We start from the raw sequence: 17,100 nt of genomic DNA, 5'->3' as shown, positions 1-17,100 counted from the left end.
CCTATGGATATGTCACCTACATCCTTTTGCTATCTAAAAGGTAATAGCAATAATCAAGTATCATTGACCTGCCTGGCTGAGTCATCTCTATAAGGGAAAGGGAGTGGAAGAATAATCACATAAAGTGTGCTACTTACAGGCCCTGTGCCACCAATGTTGCACCCCCCGCCCCCACCCTACCCATCGCTGAGCCCAACACTGATCATTTCACCTGCTCAGTACTTACAAACTAAATGAAAACTAAAGTAGAATGCTAGTCATAAACCAGTCACGAATTTGGTGCTAAAGAGATGTGCCATGACTGGAAGCAATCCGACTACTCTTGCCAACTTCCCCTTGCTATGTCCTAGAAATGGACTGAACCAAAACCTGGCTTCTGAACCCCCCACCAACATGTGGACAGTCCCTAATTTCAGATGCTAGCCCTGTGGCTTAGTCGTATTAATGAAAGCGGGACCTAGTGGACTATAGAAGTGAAGGTAATTCTGGTTTAGCTACTGGACTGTTTGAGTTTGCAGTGGAGGTGGAGGAAAAGCGGGATTTATTTTATCCTTCCATAGTTAAAGGCTTTTCCATTGTAAAATGTGGTTTTACAAAGGTTTATAGTACAGCCATAATTCTGTGCATTGAATTCAAAACTTAGGCCAAAATGTTCAAACCTGGATGCCTAAAGTTAGTAAAACCCACATTTAAGCATCTAAGTTAAACTGATTAGCAGAACTGCTGAGCATCCACAAAGCCCACTGAAGTTCAGGCGTGTATTTTGGTTCCTTTATTGTAAAATTGTTATTTCATTTTCCATTGGACGGCTTCCAATATAAAAATAAAGTCACTTTTAGTAGCTAAATAGCTGTCTTTATGGATAGTTGCTGTGAAGGAAAAGTATACACGCTGTAGCCCTTTGAGAGATGCAGAAACTAATGATTAGTGGGTACAGGGCTGGCTAAATCAAAGAATGGTTTGGCAGCTTTTACTTTGTATTCTCACAGTGTGGGTTAATGAGAAGAGCAAGCGGAGGAATCAGTAGGGTTCCTCCATAATTAAGTCTCAGGAGCACTTGCCTTGTAAAAGATAAACCCTCTCCCCACAATCCTTATTCAGCCCTCACTAGCCAGTAGGGTTTATTTGTAAGTGGAACATTTACTGTTCAGGTATTGAGGCACAATGCATGAACAGCCTCATACTAACCAACGTTAAGAGCATGCACTGACAGGGTGAGAACTCCAGCTACAAACACAATGCTTTGCTAGCCTGCTGCTGTTTTGGTATAATTTAATGACATTTGTTTTGAAAGTGAATTCCCACATTGTTACTGTCTAGGCCACATTATGCACCATAGTTATGTGCTTGAAAATCCTGCTATTTACATTGGCTGCAAAATATAGATAAATTCACCCAATAATCTGTAATCCTCCCCAAGTGTCTTCTGCAGACCTGCACTCATAGCATCAGGAAATGCTGCTGTAACAGGGTGAAATTCATCTCTCCTGAAAAAAGCCTGTGCTGTGGAGTTAGAGGCGATGCATTTTACCAACCCAGCCCACAGGCAACCTGTGGCTCTGTAGCAGTGCCCCACTGTGGCTGCTATTTAAACCCAAGGACTAAAATAGGGTTGTTAGGGTCACTGAATCCATGTAGTCACAGATCTCTGGGCACCCCCATTTTCAGTGTGCATAAAGACCTCCTATACAGCAGGACTGTCCTTGTTCCTTCTTCACCCAATAGCTCCTCCATGGATCTTACATGAGTTTACAGGGCTCTGAGCTGGTTCTTCTTTGCACTGGTGTAAATTTCCTCCCTAACATATTTGTTCTTTTCTTGTGGCTTGGTGTAGAGGATAGGCCCCCCACTGACTTTTCCTTTGAATACATAGTGATGAGTTATCAAAATCCTGCTGCTTCTGCTTTTTAAATCCTATCCAGAGGCCAGTACATTTCCTGTCATTTCAACCAATACCCTAACGATGGTAGATGAAAGATCAGCCAAGTCAGCCACAAATGTGCTGGTGCCTGAAGTTCAGCCAGTAAACAAACCCAGGTCCCAAAACCAAAATCTTTTCCCCAACCTACAGACCTGGGTACTAGCTTCCTAGTGCACCTATGATTCTCACTGAAATTTTAGTGGGAATTCTGTGCACAAGGAAAACAGGTTTGGCTCTTACTGCATTCACTTCAATGCCATTCTTGCACCAGACAGTTACATCTCCCTTATCAACCCTTCATGCCAGCAGATGTTAGCGTTTGTAAGTGGAAGTGTGGGCAGAGAAAGAGGGTGCTAGGTCAGGAAACAAGATTATATGACAGAGCAGGGCCGCCCAGAGGATTCCGGGGGCCCGGGGTCTTCGGCGGCGGGGGGCCCTTCCGTTCTGGGACCCGCCGCCGAAGTGCAGCCCGGTCTTCAGCGGTAATTCGGCGGAGGGGGCCCCCGCCGCGGGTCTTCGGGGCACTTCGGCGGCGGGTCCCGGAAGGGAAGGGCCCCCCGCCGCCGAATTACCGCCGAAGACCGAGCTGAACTTCGGCGGCGGGTCCCGCTTCGTCTTCGGCAGTAATTCGCCAGCGGGGGGTCCTTCCGCCCGGGAGCGGAAGGAACCCCCGCCGACGAAGACCGGGAGCAGAAGAAGCTCCTGCGCCCGGCCCCGCAAGAGTTTTCCGGGCCCCCGGAGCGAGTGAAGGACCCCGCTCCAGGGGTCCCAAAAAACTCTGGTGGGGGCCCCTGTAGGGCTCGGGGCCTGGGGCAAATTGCCCCTCTTGCCCCCCCCCCGGGCAGCCCTGTGACAGAGTGGCAGTGTTCTCCACTTCCATTTACGAAAACTTGGTTTATGGATAATACTGGAGGGAGATATGCTTACTGCTGCTCAGGGAACGGCTCACTGGTGGTATACTGCTGCTGAGGGCTGGTCTACACTTCACAGTTAAGTCAACATAAGGCAGCTTATGTCAACCTACTAATGTCAGTGTCTACACTACAGCCTTCCTCCCACCAATGTAAGTGCCCTACTACACCAACATAATAACTTCACCCCCACGAAAGGCGTAAGGCTTATATTGGTATAATTAGGGTGACAGACACTTCATCCCTTACAACTACTGGGGGCTCTCTTGTCAATTTCACCGCAGGAGCCTTGAAATTGACAAGAAAGCTGAGCAGCTAGAGCCAAGTTCTCCCTGCTCGGCTGGGTGGCTGGACCCCGCTCCTGACTGAGAGCCGGGGCCAGAAGCTGGGGTGGGGGGCTTCAGACCCAGCTCCCAGCCAGCAGCCAGGGTGAGAAGCCCCAAGGAGCCTCCTCCCTGACCACTCCCTGCCAGGAGTTAGGCAGCCTTGTCAGTTTCATGGCTGAGCTGTGAAATTGACAAGGATGCCCAGCTCTGGCAGGGAGCAGGCGGGGAGAGGGGAAGCCCCAGGCAGCTCCCCCCTCTCCCGCAGGGAACTGGGAAGAGAAGCCCCGGGTGGCTTCCCCCTATAGGGAATGGGGAAGAGAAGCCCTGGACAGCCAACTGTAGTCACATGGATGGAAGCATCAGCATCCAGTATCAAACACCAGGAAGTGGCTATTATAAGACAGAGAGAATGGAAATGACACCAAATGATGTTGAGGTCGCCGGCAGCCCAGTCTACCCACCACTAAAGTCCCAACTCCCAATTCATTGCTAGGAGCATCCATTGCATGTGTGCTTAGCTGGCAAAAGGATGAGTAAAGCACCGTAAACAGAGAAATGATGAAGGAAAACAGACTGGCTCAGCCAGCTCAGATCAGGACAGTATAACATTTTAGTGAGTCCCACATGGGATAATTTAGATAAACATCATGGTAACAACTCGTACTGTAATAGAACACATTGCCCTAGACTGGAACATAACAATGACGTCGGTATTGCAGAGTACCTGTGCATTTAGCAAGTGCAGTATGAAAGTGACTAAAATGACAATGATCGTGGTTTTTATTCTTTAACAACTCTCCTACTTTCAGGGTGTACGTGCTGAACACATACAATCTAGTAATGTATTTCAACAGTGTTAGTCAAATATGGCCTGGTCTAGTCTAATAAGATGTTCAACGTACTCAGTAGCATAATATCATGCAAAACTGCTACAAAAATAAATTTCTCTAAAAAAAGAAAATAATAACCTAATTTTTACATCTTGGGATGGGCCAAAGCCACTTAGATTGAAGCTGGCTGTACGTAAGCTGCAGCCTGAGCATTCTGAATACATCACAGGAAAGCTGAAGCATATTTCAAGTGCAAACAATGCGCATGTTTGCTGGAGTAAATGCCTTCCTGCCTGCTTCCATGCGAGTCGTTATCTGTAGTCACGCCTTGTGACAACAACTCTTTCTAATTGCTTCATGACCCTGGAATATTTTCTGCCCGTATTTACATCCTGGCTGTAACTTGGTCAGGTCCTGGAGCACACAGTGCGCTCTCTGAATAGGCAGGAAAACGTGCTGGGTCTTTGCCACAAATTGAAAACAGAAGCATCACATCATTTAAAAAAAAACATTTTGCTTTTGTGTGAATGACTCACACGCCTAACCTGCCGCTGCGCTACATCAAACGCTTGCACAGTCTAATCCAAACAAATCTGATGCAAATGCTGGAACCCCCATTTAGAGAACATCAAACACAACAGGACCCCGCCTGGCTTTGTGCAGTTCCCTACCTGGACCCAGGATCCAGAGCATATTCTGTTAACCCCTTCTCACTCTAACTGCTGTTGGAGGTGCTGTGCCCCTGGGAAACCAGCATGCTCACTCAGTATGGTGTGACATTCCAGCTGGTCTAGACCAGCACAGCACAGAAAGTGCATGGTTAACAGGTGCAGCAAAGGGGGTTAATATAACAGGGAAACCTAAGAGTATTTGCATTTTGCCAGGAAGGCGGAGGTTTAAGGTAGTTTGGCCTCAAAATATATGGGTATATATGGTGAGGGACAAAATTCTGGCCTCAGTCGGATCCATGCGGCCCCCCCCATGCCCATAGATCTTCCCCGGGGGGCCGCATGGATTAACAAGGGCGAACGTTAGCCTACTATGTGCAGGATCCCCTGTACCCTGAGGCAAACTGGATCTAAATTCCACTAGGGGGTTAACACTTTTGGCCAAATGTCAAGGTCACAGCAAATATTGTTTTTAATTCTTTCTAGGGCTTGCAATAAAATAATGTGGGACTGGATTTGTTATTGCTTCTGAGTGCTTCCAAAAGTGTTCAGTTTAAAAAAAAAAGGCTAATCAGAATTTGAGAGAGTAAAATGGAGTCACTCTATCAAATAAACTGTATGGAACATGCTAAAACCCTCCGGGCTTTGGTCTCTATCCTACATCCACTCATAACATTGATGCTAATAATAATTGAAATTTGGAGACTGGAATGAGTGACCTTATCTGGCATTGAGTATGAAGGTGATTGTTTTGAAGGCAGAATCTCAATGTCGCTGGTGTTCACGTTATACAGTGGTACCACTTGGTGGTAGTTTGGAAGGCGCTTCTATTTCTAAGTAACTTTCTTCTATTTTGGGTAGAAATATTCCTGGGAGGCTTGACAGAAATGCATTTCATTTAGCTATAAGTCTTAGGCACAAGTTACAAAACTGCTGACCATCATGAAAATATATCAGCACTTAGTAGTGTATCTAATAATATAAAAAACGCAATTCAGAACATCTTCAACTCCATATATGTTGTGTGTGTCAATATATACACCTATATAGGTACAATACATATATATAAACACACATACCTATATAGATATTCAAAACGTGAACTGTTTGTAACTAACCTGAACCATTGCAGCAAAGGTTCACTTTGATGAACCATTAGTAGTAGTATTTTCTTTCCTTCATCTCTAACCATGGCAAAATGTTTACACATCAGACTACACTGGTTATATTACTCTAAGACATCAGTGTGCCAGTACCAGGAGCTTCTATACTGGAATGCTAATAGTACACTGCCTAGCTTACACGTATGCAGCTACAGAGCATGCTTGCAGTACCCAACCCTGGGTGTCTATGGTGGTTAATACTTTCTTGGATGATCACATTCAGCGGATTGGAAAAAGGTGTAAAAGCCCAGTTAACGTCTGCAGCCACGTGGAGCGGTCATCTGGGCACCGTGCTGACTTTTGCGGGAGTAGGAGGCCCCGATGAACAGCGATAAATAGGCGTAGGAGACAGTTTAACGGGGCTCATGGGCTCCGCTGTCTGGAGCTTCCAAAGCAGCTCTTCATTAGTCCTGCTTAACCTCTTCTTTTCCTTGGTTTCTTTCTCCACGTATTCTTGGAGATTAGCATTTTCCTCAGATAACTGCCTGCAGAGGGGAATAATGCACCAGTTAACATTTCACACGGCTACACAGTGCTGGATTGTCATTAAAGCAAATATGACAGCTGCTGAGGCCACTACCCCACACAGCTGTTAAAGTCCCCCCGTGACAGTTTCACACCAGAGCCAGGCTGGCATAGCAGTGGTTTGCTCCCGATGAAGCCAAGCAGAGTATTTCAGGTAATACACCTGCACAGTGTTTCCATCACGTGATGCTGAGTCAGAGCACAGTGACCTAACACAACCTGACAACTTGAAAGAAAATTCCTGGCACTGTCTTCTAGTTACTGTCAGTTACACACCATGTGTACTGCATGTGAACGTGAGGGCAAACACTCTTGAGTTTGTTATGAAGCAAATCAGTTATTCTGAACACTTTAGAAGTGTGTACTTTCCCCCCATAACACAAAAACTAATACACTTTAAAGCAATCACAGACACAGGGAGAGAACTGGATGGCTCAGGGGTACATCATGGGACATGGAGCCTTTCAAGGCTTTGTCCCCGGGGTCTGAATTAGGTCCAGGTTGGGAGTGACTCAAAGTTGTTGCCATCCGATGTTTCATGTGGTCCTCCAGACACCCAACGGGTAAAATTAGTCTGATTCCTAGTGGACAGGTGTCCATACTGCAAAACAAAACACTCCCCCCCCCCAATTACTATTGGCTCTTCTTGGTATCCTTGATGGCAATTGCAGCATATGCAGCCAGGATGAAAAGATCATGAAGACTAAACTGATGCTCCCTTCAGGCCAGGCTTAAAGCATGTTGGTGGGGCACTGGGATGTAACATGCCACCTCTTCTGTGGATAAATAAGACATTTTCAATCTCTAGGGTGGCCAAGCTAACACTGATCATGAGCACAATGGGCCACTTAGCTCAATGTCATGGATGTCACAGGCCAGGGGAGGCTGAGCCTCCCCAAACAGCCAGGCATGGCCCTGCCCATGATCTGCCCCAAGGCCCCTCCTGCTTCCCGCTCTCCCTCCGTGGCCAGGGTTGGGGCTGGGGAGGGCCAGCCTGTGGCCGGGGACTTGGGGGTGCCTGCAGCCGGTGCTTGGGCTGCCCGGTGCAGGGGATGACCACCTGGCACTCCAGGGCTTGGGGTGCTTGGGCCGCCCGCCAGGCACTCTGGGGCTGGGGGCGCTGGGGCCGGACGCTCGGGGGCTGAGGGCACTCGGGCCACCCACCAGGCACTCCGGGGCTCGGGGCACTGGGGCTGCCCACCAGGTGCTCTGGGTACTGCGGCCACGCCACCTGGCGACGGGGACACTGGGGCCTCACGCCCGGCACTGGGGGCACTGAGGCTGCGCCGACTGGCACTCTGGGGCTAGGGGTGCTTGGGCGGCCGAAAGCTGAGGGAGGGCAGCCGGGGCCGTGGTGGGGGTCTCGAGGCTCTGGCAGGGGCGGGCTGGGGCAGGACCAGGGGCTAGCCTCCCCGAACAGGTGGTTCAGGCGCTGCCCATGCTCTATTCAGTTACACCAGGAATTAATTTGGCTTCATGTTTACAAAATGTATTAAATATAAAACTGAACGTTTTTGGAGAGATTTCTACCCAACTGTCTTTTAACTCTTCCATGTAAGCTCTGAGCTGTGAGAGGAGGGTGTTTCTAAGGAGACATATCGAACTACCTATGAATTGGTTTAATACTAATGCCCATCACTGTAGTATTTGAGACCTGCCATGTAAAATCCATAGCAATAGCCAAGTTCTTAGGGGACTTCATGGAGTCTATGACACATCTCCTTTTTCAGGGTCAGCACCCTGCTTGTGGGAGAAGGTTTGATTTGTCTTAAAAGACTGTATTACGTTCCTCTTTCCCTCCCCACACAGCAATGTGGGCCATAAAGCTTTTATGCAAGCCCAGATAGGCCATCAACCAACCAGTATGTGCCTGCCTGTTTTCTGAGAACAGTTTAGCAGGATGCTCATTGAGCACATTTAGGGAGTAATCCTACAGCTCTTACTCCCATGAATGATTCTCAAAGCCAGTGAAGGTAATAGGATTGCCCTCATAAGCAGAAATATGCATGCAGCAGCTGGAGAATCAGGCCCTCAGAACATATTAGCCTCTTTTACATGTAATACTGCTTGCCAGCTATACAGGGTGATATCCAGTCTTACAGTGAACTTGGTAATCTGTCAGCTAATATACTCTCTTCTGTGACACTAATAAACACTGCAGCTGGCGGCGAGGAGGAGGGCTGTGAGTTATATGCACAACCTACAGGTAATTTAGAGAGACACTGGGGTAGGAAAGTGCCTTCATAGTCAAGCACCCGTGAATAGGCTGTCCAATACAGACATGTCCTCAGAAGACAACCTGCTTTAGCATGCAGCTAGGGAAAAGAGCCCCCGCTTGTTACACTGCTTGTTTTAATCTCCCACATGCTGTGTCAGGATATCGCAGTTTATGCTGTGTCATCTGGTGTCATGTATGTAACCAGACCCAAGGAGAAACAAGCTTCACATTGCACTGGAGATTGAGGCGGCTTTTCCCTCCGAGGTAGAATACAGTGCTCCTGCTGCCTGTGTGCTGGCACACACTCCAGCAACCCTGCCACCTTCGTGGTCACGTTATGCCAGCCTTGCATGTGTAATTTTATTCACAGAATCATAGATTCCAAGGCCAGAAGGGTCCACTGTGACCATCAAGTCTGACCTCCTGCATGGCACAGGCCATAGAACCTCTCCAAAATAATTTCCAGAGCAGATCTTTTAGAAAAATAGCCAATCTTGACTTAAAAATTGCCATTGATGAAGAATCCACCAGGACCCTTGGTAAATTGTTCTAGTGGTTAATTATTCTCACTGTTAACAATTTACACCTCATTTCCAGTCTGAAGAGCTCATTATTAAATATTTGTTCTCCACGTAGGTATTTATAGACTGTAATCAAGTCCTTCCCTTTGTTAGGCTAAATAAACTGATGAGCTCCTTGAGTCTATCACTATAAGGAATGGTTTCTAATCCTTCAATCATTCTCATGGATCTTCTCTGAACCTTCTCCAATTTATCACCTTCCTTCTTGACCTGTGTGCACCAGAACTGGATGCAGAATTCCAGCAGCAGTTGCACCAGTGCCAAACCCAGAGGTAAAATAACCTCTCCAGTCCTAGTCATGATTCCCCTGTTTATGCATCCCAGGATTGCCTTAGCTCTTTTGGCCACAGTATCACACTGGGAGCTCATGTTCAGCTGATTATCCACCACAACCCAGAAATGCTTTCCAGAGTCACTGCTTTCCAGGACAAAGGCCCCCATTGTGTAAGTATGGCCTACATTCTTTGTTCCTAGCTGTAGACATTTGGAGTTAGCCGTATTAAAATGCATATTGTGTGCTTGCACCCAGCTTACTGAGTGATCCAGACTGTACTGAATCGGTGACCTGTCCTCTTCATTATTTACCACTTCCCCAATTTTTGTGTCATCTACAAACTTCATCAGTGCTGATTTGAGGTTGATGGCGTATGAGCAGATGCAAAATGATTGCACATTAACGATACACACGCTGCCTATGAAGACACATGCCCCAACCAACTCTTTTCCATCTTTCAGGTAGGATTTGTCATGGGTGCTATGGAAAAGAGACCTGTTGTTATTCGTGTAGCATCTAGACACCCCAACCGAGATCAGGACTCCATCGTACTAGTCATGTATCAGCAGAGGTAAGATACACTCCCCTGAAGAGCTCACAGTCTACAAAGCCAGGACAGACCCAGAGTGGGGGGAGGAAGGATTACTATTCCCATTCTATAGATAGGAATCAGAGGCATAGAGAGGTTAAGTGATTTACCCAACACCACACAGGAGTCTATGGCAGAGCTGAGAACTGAACGTGGATCACCAGCAATTTAACCACAAAGCCATTCTTCCTCCTTGGGAGCCCAGCCCTCCCCTCTGATTGCTAAATTCCTTGGAGTTCTTGAGAAGGAGGAGGAGGATGTGAAAGGGTTAGAATCAAATATTATCTCCTCACTGTCTCTACCTATTTTAACACTATCTACTGTATGCTGCAGATAAGGACCTAGGGGTTACAGTGGACGAGAAGCTGGATATGAGTCAACAATGTGCCCTTGTTGCCAAGAAGACTAATGGCATTTTGGGCTGTATAAGTAGGGGCATTGCCAGCAGATCGAAGGACATGATCATTCCCCTCTATTCGGCATTGGTGAGGCCTCATCTGGAGTACTGTATCCAGTTTTGGGCCCCACACTACAAGAAGGATGTGGAAAAATTGGAAAGCGTCCAGCGGAGGGCAACAAAAATGATTAGGGGGCTGGAGCACATGACTTATGAAGAGAGGCTGAGGGAACTGGGATTGTTTAGTCTGCAGAAGAGAAGAATGAGGGGGGATTTGATAGCTGCTTTCAACTACCTGAAAGGGGGTTCCAAAGAGAATGGATCTAGACTGTTCTCAGTGGTACCTGATGACAGAACAAGGAGTAATGGTCTCAAGTTGCAGGGGAGGAGGTTTCTGTTGGATATTAGGAAAAATGTTTTCACTAGGAGGGTGGTGAAGCACTGGAATGGGTTACCTAGGGAGGTGGTGGAATCTTCTTCCTTAGAAATTTTTAAGGTCAGGCTTGACAAAGCCTTGGCTGGGATGATTTAGTTGGGTTTGGTCCTGCTTTGAGCAGGGGGTTGGACTAGATGACCTCCTGAGGTCACTTCCAACCCTGATATTCTATGATTCTATGATACGCTGATTCCTGCCTTCCACTGTGGGAGCCCCACACCACGCCATCTAATTGGGCATCAGGAACCCCCACCCCTGCAGTTATGCAGATATCTCCATATACAGTTCTTTTCATGTCCCCATCTCAGAGTGGGGCTGCCTCTCTCCTTCCTAATGAGGTCAAGCAGCAGGGGTCACTCATATTCCCTGCATCTGCCCAGAAGGCGGCAGAGGAACAGGGAGCTTGGGTACTGCTCACTACATGATCTTAGATCGCTCAGTACATGAGCCCACCAACCTGCCTTAGCTGCTCCGCTCCTGTACACTGCAGAGCTGAGGGTTTGGCTTGTGTTACCCCCTTGAGTGGCAGATGGCTTTCTGGAGCTGGCCTAGTGCAGGGCTAAGCTATGTGCCTTTTAGAGGTTTACGCTGTGGACTAGACAGAGCCTTTGTTGAAGGAGGTAAGCAGCGTCATAGATTATTTTAAATGATTACACATTTCTGTGAATGAGAACAGTCCCTGCTGTTACACTAGCTGAGATAAAATGATATGGGCTATACTCCCGTCTGTTGTTCAACCCGACCACCAACTGAGGGCAAGAAGACATTTCACCCCATACAAAACAGGATGAATTGTGGGAGTTTTATGTCTTCCTCTGAACCATCAGGCATTAACCACTGTTGGAGACAAATTACTGGATGTCATTCATTGCCTCTGTATAAAAATTCTGATATTAACCCGTCTCTATACCCATGTAACAAGGCTGAAAAATGATTTGCTTTAAAGTTGACTTTCCAGGTAGATCTTAAGTTCAGGATCCTCAACATTCCCCACACTGAGAAATGTATATAAAAGAAACAAAACACACCACCTATTAGTGACTGTAGGAACCGATCTCCTATAGCCGTGGTTTTCAACCTTTTTTCATTTGTGGACCCCTAAAAATTTTCAAATGGAGGTGTGGACTCCTTTGGAAATCTTAGACAGTCTGCAGACCTGCAGGAGTCTGTGACCACAGGTTGAAAACCACAGTCCTAGATGAATGCTGATGGGGCATATTTGCTTTTAAATGTCTAAGTTCAGGAAGCTTTGGTTCGTATTAGGGGACTCCTGAAGTTAAGATCCATAAGGAAACCCAGCCACTAAGGAGAAACACTCTTTAAACGTAGCAGCATCCTTTCTGCAAATATTTGTAGAAAATAATTGTATCTAATTGACATTGAGTGTTAACCTGGTGAGACTGGAAATGGTCGAGATGTGATACCATTTTTTGCCATAATGCCTACAAAAAACTTGACAGTGGTTAGGTTGTTGGTGTGCTCAGCCCACAGCCTATCAGTATTGTCTCACTGTTTCCTTGTACTCCCCCGTCTCTTTGTAGCCATCTGTTGTCTGGTGTCTTACACTTAGATTGTAAGCTCTTTGAGGCAGAGATTGTCTTATTGTTCTCTGTTTATATGGCGCCTAGCACAAAAGGTTCTAGTGCAATATAATATAATATAATATAATTAATAAAAAATGCTAAAGCAGCCTTAGGTACAGTGAGGCCACCAGCACAGTTGGTATATTACTGTTCAAACTAATAGCTCTCCCGCACCCACTAGCTGCTGACTAATAGTGTGGCATTGACTCAGGACTCAGAGGCAATTGGGACTTTTGTTCTTAGTGATGAGGCTGGGAGCTTAATGTAACATGAGATGTAGCCAACCTCCTTTATGCTAAAATAAGCAGATGGGAATTCAAATAAGTTTCAAGGGGGGAAATATGCTTAGTTTTACTGCTTCTGAAGCAGCTGTTAGCCATGGATAGTTGTAATTTTACTGTTTCCTGTAAAACTCATGGTTTACAAGGATCTGTACAAACCTTGTCACAACGGTATTTTGATCAATCCTGACTCTCATGTCTTCATTCTGCTGTTGCAGCACCTGAATTTTTTCTTCCAATATTGTATTTTTTTCAGCCTGCAACAAGAGAGGGCTCGTTGAGTTTGCAGAAATAGCAGCACTTGATGCAGGGGAATTTGGATTTTAATCCCTAGGAAGAAGCTCTATTTTCCTTACAGTAACAGCTAATAATCATTGTCAAAGGAAGGTAGATTATTCTGGCTGCAGATGTGATTTTAGGTTGTAAATACCTTACCAGCGTGTCACACTGGTATGGCACTGAAGTGAGGCAGTGGTGAGTTAGGTACAATGTTCTGAGTCATAGGGTGGTGATTCTCAACCTTTCCCACACTAATACCCCTTTTATCCATACTGGACCCCTCTGCTTCCCCCACAGAACCTCCCTAACATGTGTCTGAGTTCCCCCTCCCAAAGGGCAGGGGAGTCATGATCCCCTGGCATCTGCTGTGGTCACCCCCCCCCCCCACATTGAGACCTCCTGTAACAGAGTTATATAAATCATATCCATAGTGGAAGTAGAATCCTACTACCTGGCATGGTTGAGAAATAGCACAAACAGAATGACTGGAGATCACCTAGGCCAGTGAATGTAACTGTATCAGCTGTTTCCCCATTCTGCTCTAGCTTAAGGAAGCAGCATGTTACAGAGTGTTGTTAAGAAGTCTCAGCTGCGAAGAGCTATTTCACTCTATATCCGTTCACACCAGCAGTTGGACAGTTCAACAAAGTAATCAACTGGGTTCCCAAACTTCCCCATAAATAGAAACAAAGCTTGCTAAGTGCTGTGCTAAAGCAGCCAGCCCGGCTGCCCCACTGTGGCAATGGCTCATCCTGTCACTGCGGTAGAAGCCTACTGTAGTTCACACAGGTCAAGTCTCACAAAATGGCTCCACTTTACAATGAAAACAAAACTCCTGGTTAACTGAAAAGTTCATACCCGGGGAGACCAAAACACAAAGAGAGAGAGCGTGGAGTGGCTAGGAGGCACTGTTATCTGTATGGTGGGGAGCTTGCAGGTGACCCTAACCTGGGATTTCTGGTTGCCCCTCGCTAATGTACACTACTGAGGCAAGACTTCACACCGATTACTGAATTAAGGAGCAACAAGGCATAAGTGTCTCATTCTTCCACTCATATTGCTCCCGCCTTGTTGGCTGCCCCTACTCCTGACTCCGGAGGCAGGGGACAGCTGGTGCCCCATACTTAGTTATAGGGATGCAGGTATCACAGCGGCCCCCCTCCTCCACTGTCTCCTTCCCTACCTAACCTCTCCTGCAGGCGGAGCAGATTTCAAAGTGAAAACCAGAAAGACCAACAAGGGGAGTCATGGAGAGGTTTTGTGGGATGTCATGGGGGAGGAAGGAGGCTGGTGGGGAAGTCGATAAAAAGAAGCACCCCCTTCCCACTCTCCATTTCCGAATGAAAAACTGGGACACTTCATAGGAGAGGGCAGGGGGCAGAAAACAGTATTTAGCCCTCTGTGATCCCTTCATTGTGTTTTTCCAATCCCGGCCTCCTCCACTCCAATTTAGCTCCTAGCTTCCTATCTCCCTGTTCTGTGAGGGGAAAATGATAACTGACCAGCTTTTCCAGTTCCATGATCCTCTTTTCCTGTTGATGAATTAGCTGATTCTTCATTTCCAAAATCTGCTTCAGGCTATTCATATCTTCTTCTAAGTGCTGATATGGAGCTAGTGCAACCTAGGAAAAGAAGGATGACAGTGAAATCTAAGTCTTCCAACCGTAATCACGTATTCAGCCACTTGGTAAAATCTTCCCAAGCACCCAACTGATTTAGAGCCTAGCTCCCATGAAAGTCAAGGGGATGCAGGCTCCGAAATCACTGGGGTTGTTTTGAAAATGTTACCCACTATCACCATTCAATCATTTTAGCTGTATACCTAATTTCATAAGAGAGACAAGGTGGGGGAGGTACCTGCAGTAGGTGAAAGAGGTTCGAATGTTGCTCAGCACCCACGACCCGACCCACTGCTAAGTCTCCTAACATATAGAATTGTTTCTGTCTGTGAGGAGCTTTACTCTTTTTGGAGAAGAGCACAAGTGTGAAATAGCAACCAAGTTCGGAGACCGGGGCTGGGTGTTTGCAGGTTAGAACAATAGTGGATCACTCTGTCTGTGATGTGTGTGGCAAAACAGGTAAACTAGTCATAAAGATTAAACTCCCGGAGGGGAGAAAGACAGTGAATCAGGACACAAAGATACTCCCCATTCCAGCTTAGTACTTCTGAAGTTAGGGGGCTAAGGTTCCATTTACCAAAGCAGTATTGGCCCACATTTTTTTTCTCAATTACACTGAATAGAATCCAGAGTAACACCAACGACTTCAGTTACTTTGGCTTTACGATGGTACAACTCACTCCACTGTCGCTGGTGTCACTACTCCAGATTTGCAGCAGTGTAACTCAGAACAGAATCTGGCCCTTTGCACCCATTTTGCTCTAAGAGGGCGAGTTCACCAGTATACCCCAGTTGTTTTGTGCTGCTCTGGTGGAAAGAAGCAGGCTCTGACCTCAGTCTAGCCCACGGAAAGTTCCAATGCAGTAGAAAGGGGGGAGTTCTGAATTCTCAAAAGGTATGTGAGACACGGGGTTAGAAAATGGTCTTCATTGGATCCATTTTCTCATAGAGTCTGCTAATAATGGGCTTCATTTCGACCACCAGCTTTAGGGATTTTATCGCTTTGTTGTATTTTGAACAGGATGTTGATGGAATAAACTTCTCCTATGATATCCCCAGGGCTAGACAGTCCATTACAGGAAAAATGAGGATGGACAGCAAAGAATCCCAGCAGGGGGAAGAGGAGAGGCACATTCATATGAAAAGATGTGAAGAGGAAGAAGAAACACCACAGAGGGGAGAAGAGAGAGAGGATTAGAGGGTACTAAAAAGTAACAGAGGGAGCCAGAGAAAAATCCCAAGAAACAGAACTGTAGAGGCAGGATGCAAGTGAGAAACAGACAAAATGAAGCAAAACCAGAAATGGATGGATAATGACCCAACAATAAGAGAGAGTGAGAGATCTTTGTATCCAGAGCCACGCTTAGATTCCAAACCCCACTACAAAGCTCAGGATCCAGAGCTTTGGTTTGGGCCCATTTGAGTTGAGATTTCCTTTGCTAAGAACCTACCAGTGCAAATGTGGGCATATTTACAAGCATGTCCTGCTGTTTTTAAAATGTATATTAAGGTTGTCAGCTACCTCTAGTTGCTCTTCAGTGTTTTTCTTTAAAGCCTCTTCAAATCGCTTTGCCTTGTCCCTTAGAGAATGGCTCTGGAAGGTGAGGGTATCTACTTGGTCCTGCAATTAATGACAAGTAAAAAACCATTAGGCTCTAATGATACTTTTATACAAATCATTTTCCACCACTGCCAGAGTACGTGAGGGCACTGAGTAGAAGGACTTAGAAGCTACCGTGAGAGGACGTTTTTACATGAAATCACTCAAACTCGCAGTGGAGATTTTGATAACTTGGTAAGTAACGGAATCAGGATTTCATGTGGCAAACCCGAGATTAATCATGTGGTTAGCTTAAATTGGCCACCAACTGCAGCTTCTAAACCGGCATCAAGCTAAGACACCCCTGCTCTTTTGGCTGTGTGAGACCCAGTCTCCTTGCTTTGAAGGACAGGCATGTTTGTGTCATACTCATGAAGCAGATAACCTCTATAAGGTTACTGCTCCTCAGGGATCAGCATGGGGAGGCACTCAAATGCTGCCCACAATCCCAAGCTTCAGAGCAGCTAGATGTCTCTGCTCAAATGATAAGCAGTGAAAGAGTCAGAGGTGGTGCCAGTTTTTTCCCAGTGTGGAGACTGAGGTGGGCTAGGCAGAAAATTGGGAGGGCTGTGCCTGTAAGAGCTTCCCAGGCATGGGACCTGGCTCCAGGGCTGGCAGAGCCCTCAGAGAGCAGCAACCATGGCGGCAGGGCCCAGGAGCATGGGCTGGAGGGGGTCAGTCCAGGCTGCTGTGGGGAACCATGGACCCTCCACCTGCCCTGAGTGGTGTGAACACAGGCGGGAACACAGGCCAGGGGCTGCTCTTGGGCCTCCTGTCTGGGTTTATTTCTGCACTGCTGCTGGAGATGGCACTGCCTTCAGAGCTGGGTGGCCAGACAGTGGTGGCTGCTGGCCGGGCACCCAGTTCTGAAGGCAGCACTGCTGCCAGCAGCAGCTGAG

The 17,100-nt window shown here is 46.8% G+C and overlaps 1 protein-coding gene across 2 annotated transcripts in view; it reads right to left on the bottom strand.

Annotated features, from left to right (window-relative positions):
• Positions 1-2,816: 2,816 nt before the first annotated feature.
• The window catches only part of MTUS2 (microtubule associated scaffold protein 2), a 295,503-nt gene continuing 281,219 nt past the window's right edge, over positions 2,817-17,100 (bottom strand). For both annotated transcript variants that reach the window (XM_039520771.1, XM_039520772.1), the window contains exons 11-14: positions 16,124-16,222; positions 14,485-14,604; positions 12,863-12,960; positions 2,817-6,304 (exon numbers count right to left, since the gene is read on the bottom strand). In XM_039520771.1, coding sequence (XP_039376705.1) covers positions 6,097-6,304; positions 12,863-12,960; positions 14,485-14,604; positions 16,124-16,222 — 525 coding nt within the window. In that variant the 3' untranslated portion in view covers positions 2,817-6,096. The remainder of the gene's footprint in view (positions 6,305-12,862; positions 12,961-14,484; positions 14,605-16,123; positions 16,223-17,100) is intronic.

The sequence above is a fragment of the Mauremys reevesii genome, linkage group 1, assembly GCF_016161935.1.
Source record: "Mauremys reevesii isolate NIE-2019 linkage group 1, ASM1616193v1, whole genome shotgun sequence".
NCBI classification, from domain to species: Eukaryota; Metazoa; Chordata; order Testudines; family Geoemydidae; genus Mauremys; species Mauremys reevesii.
This window is presented reverse-complemented; position numbering and strand designations above follow the sequence as displayed.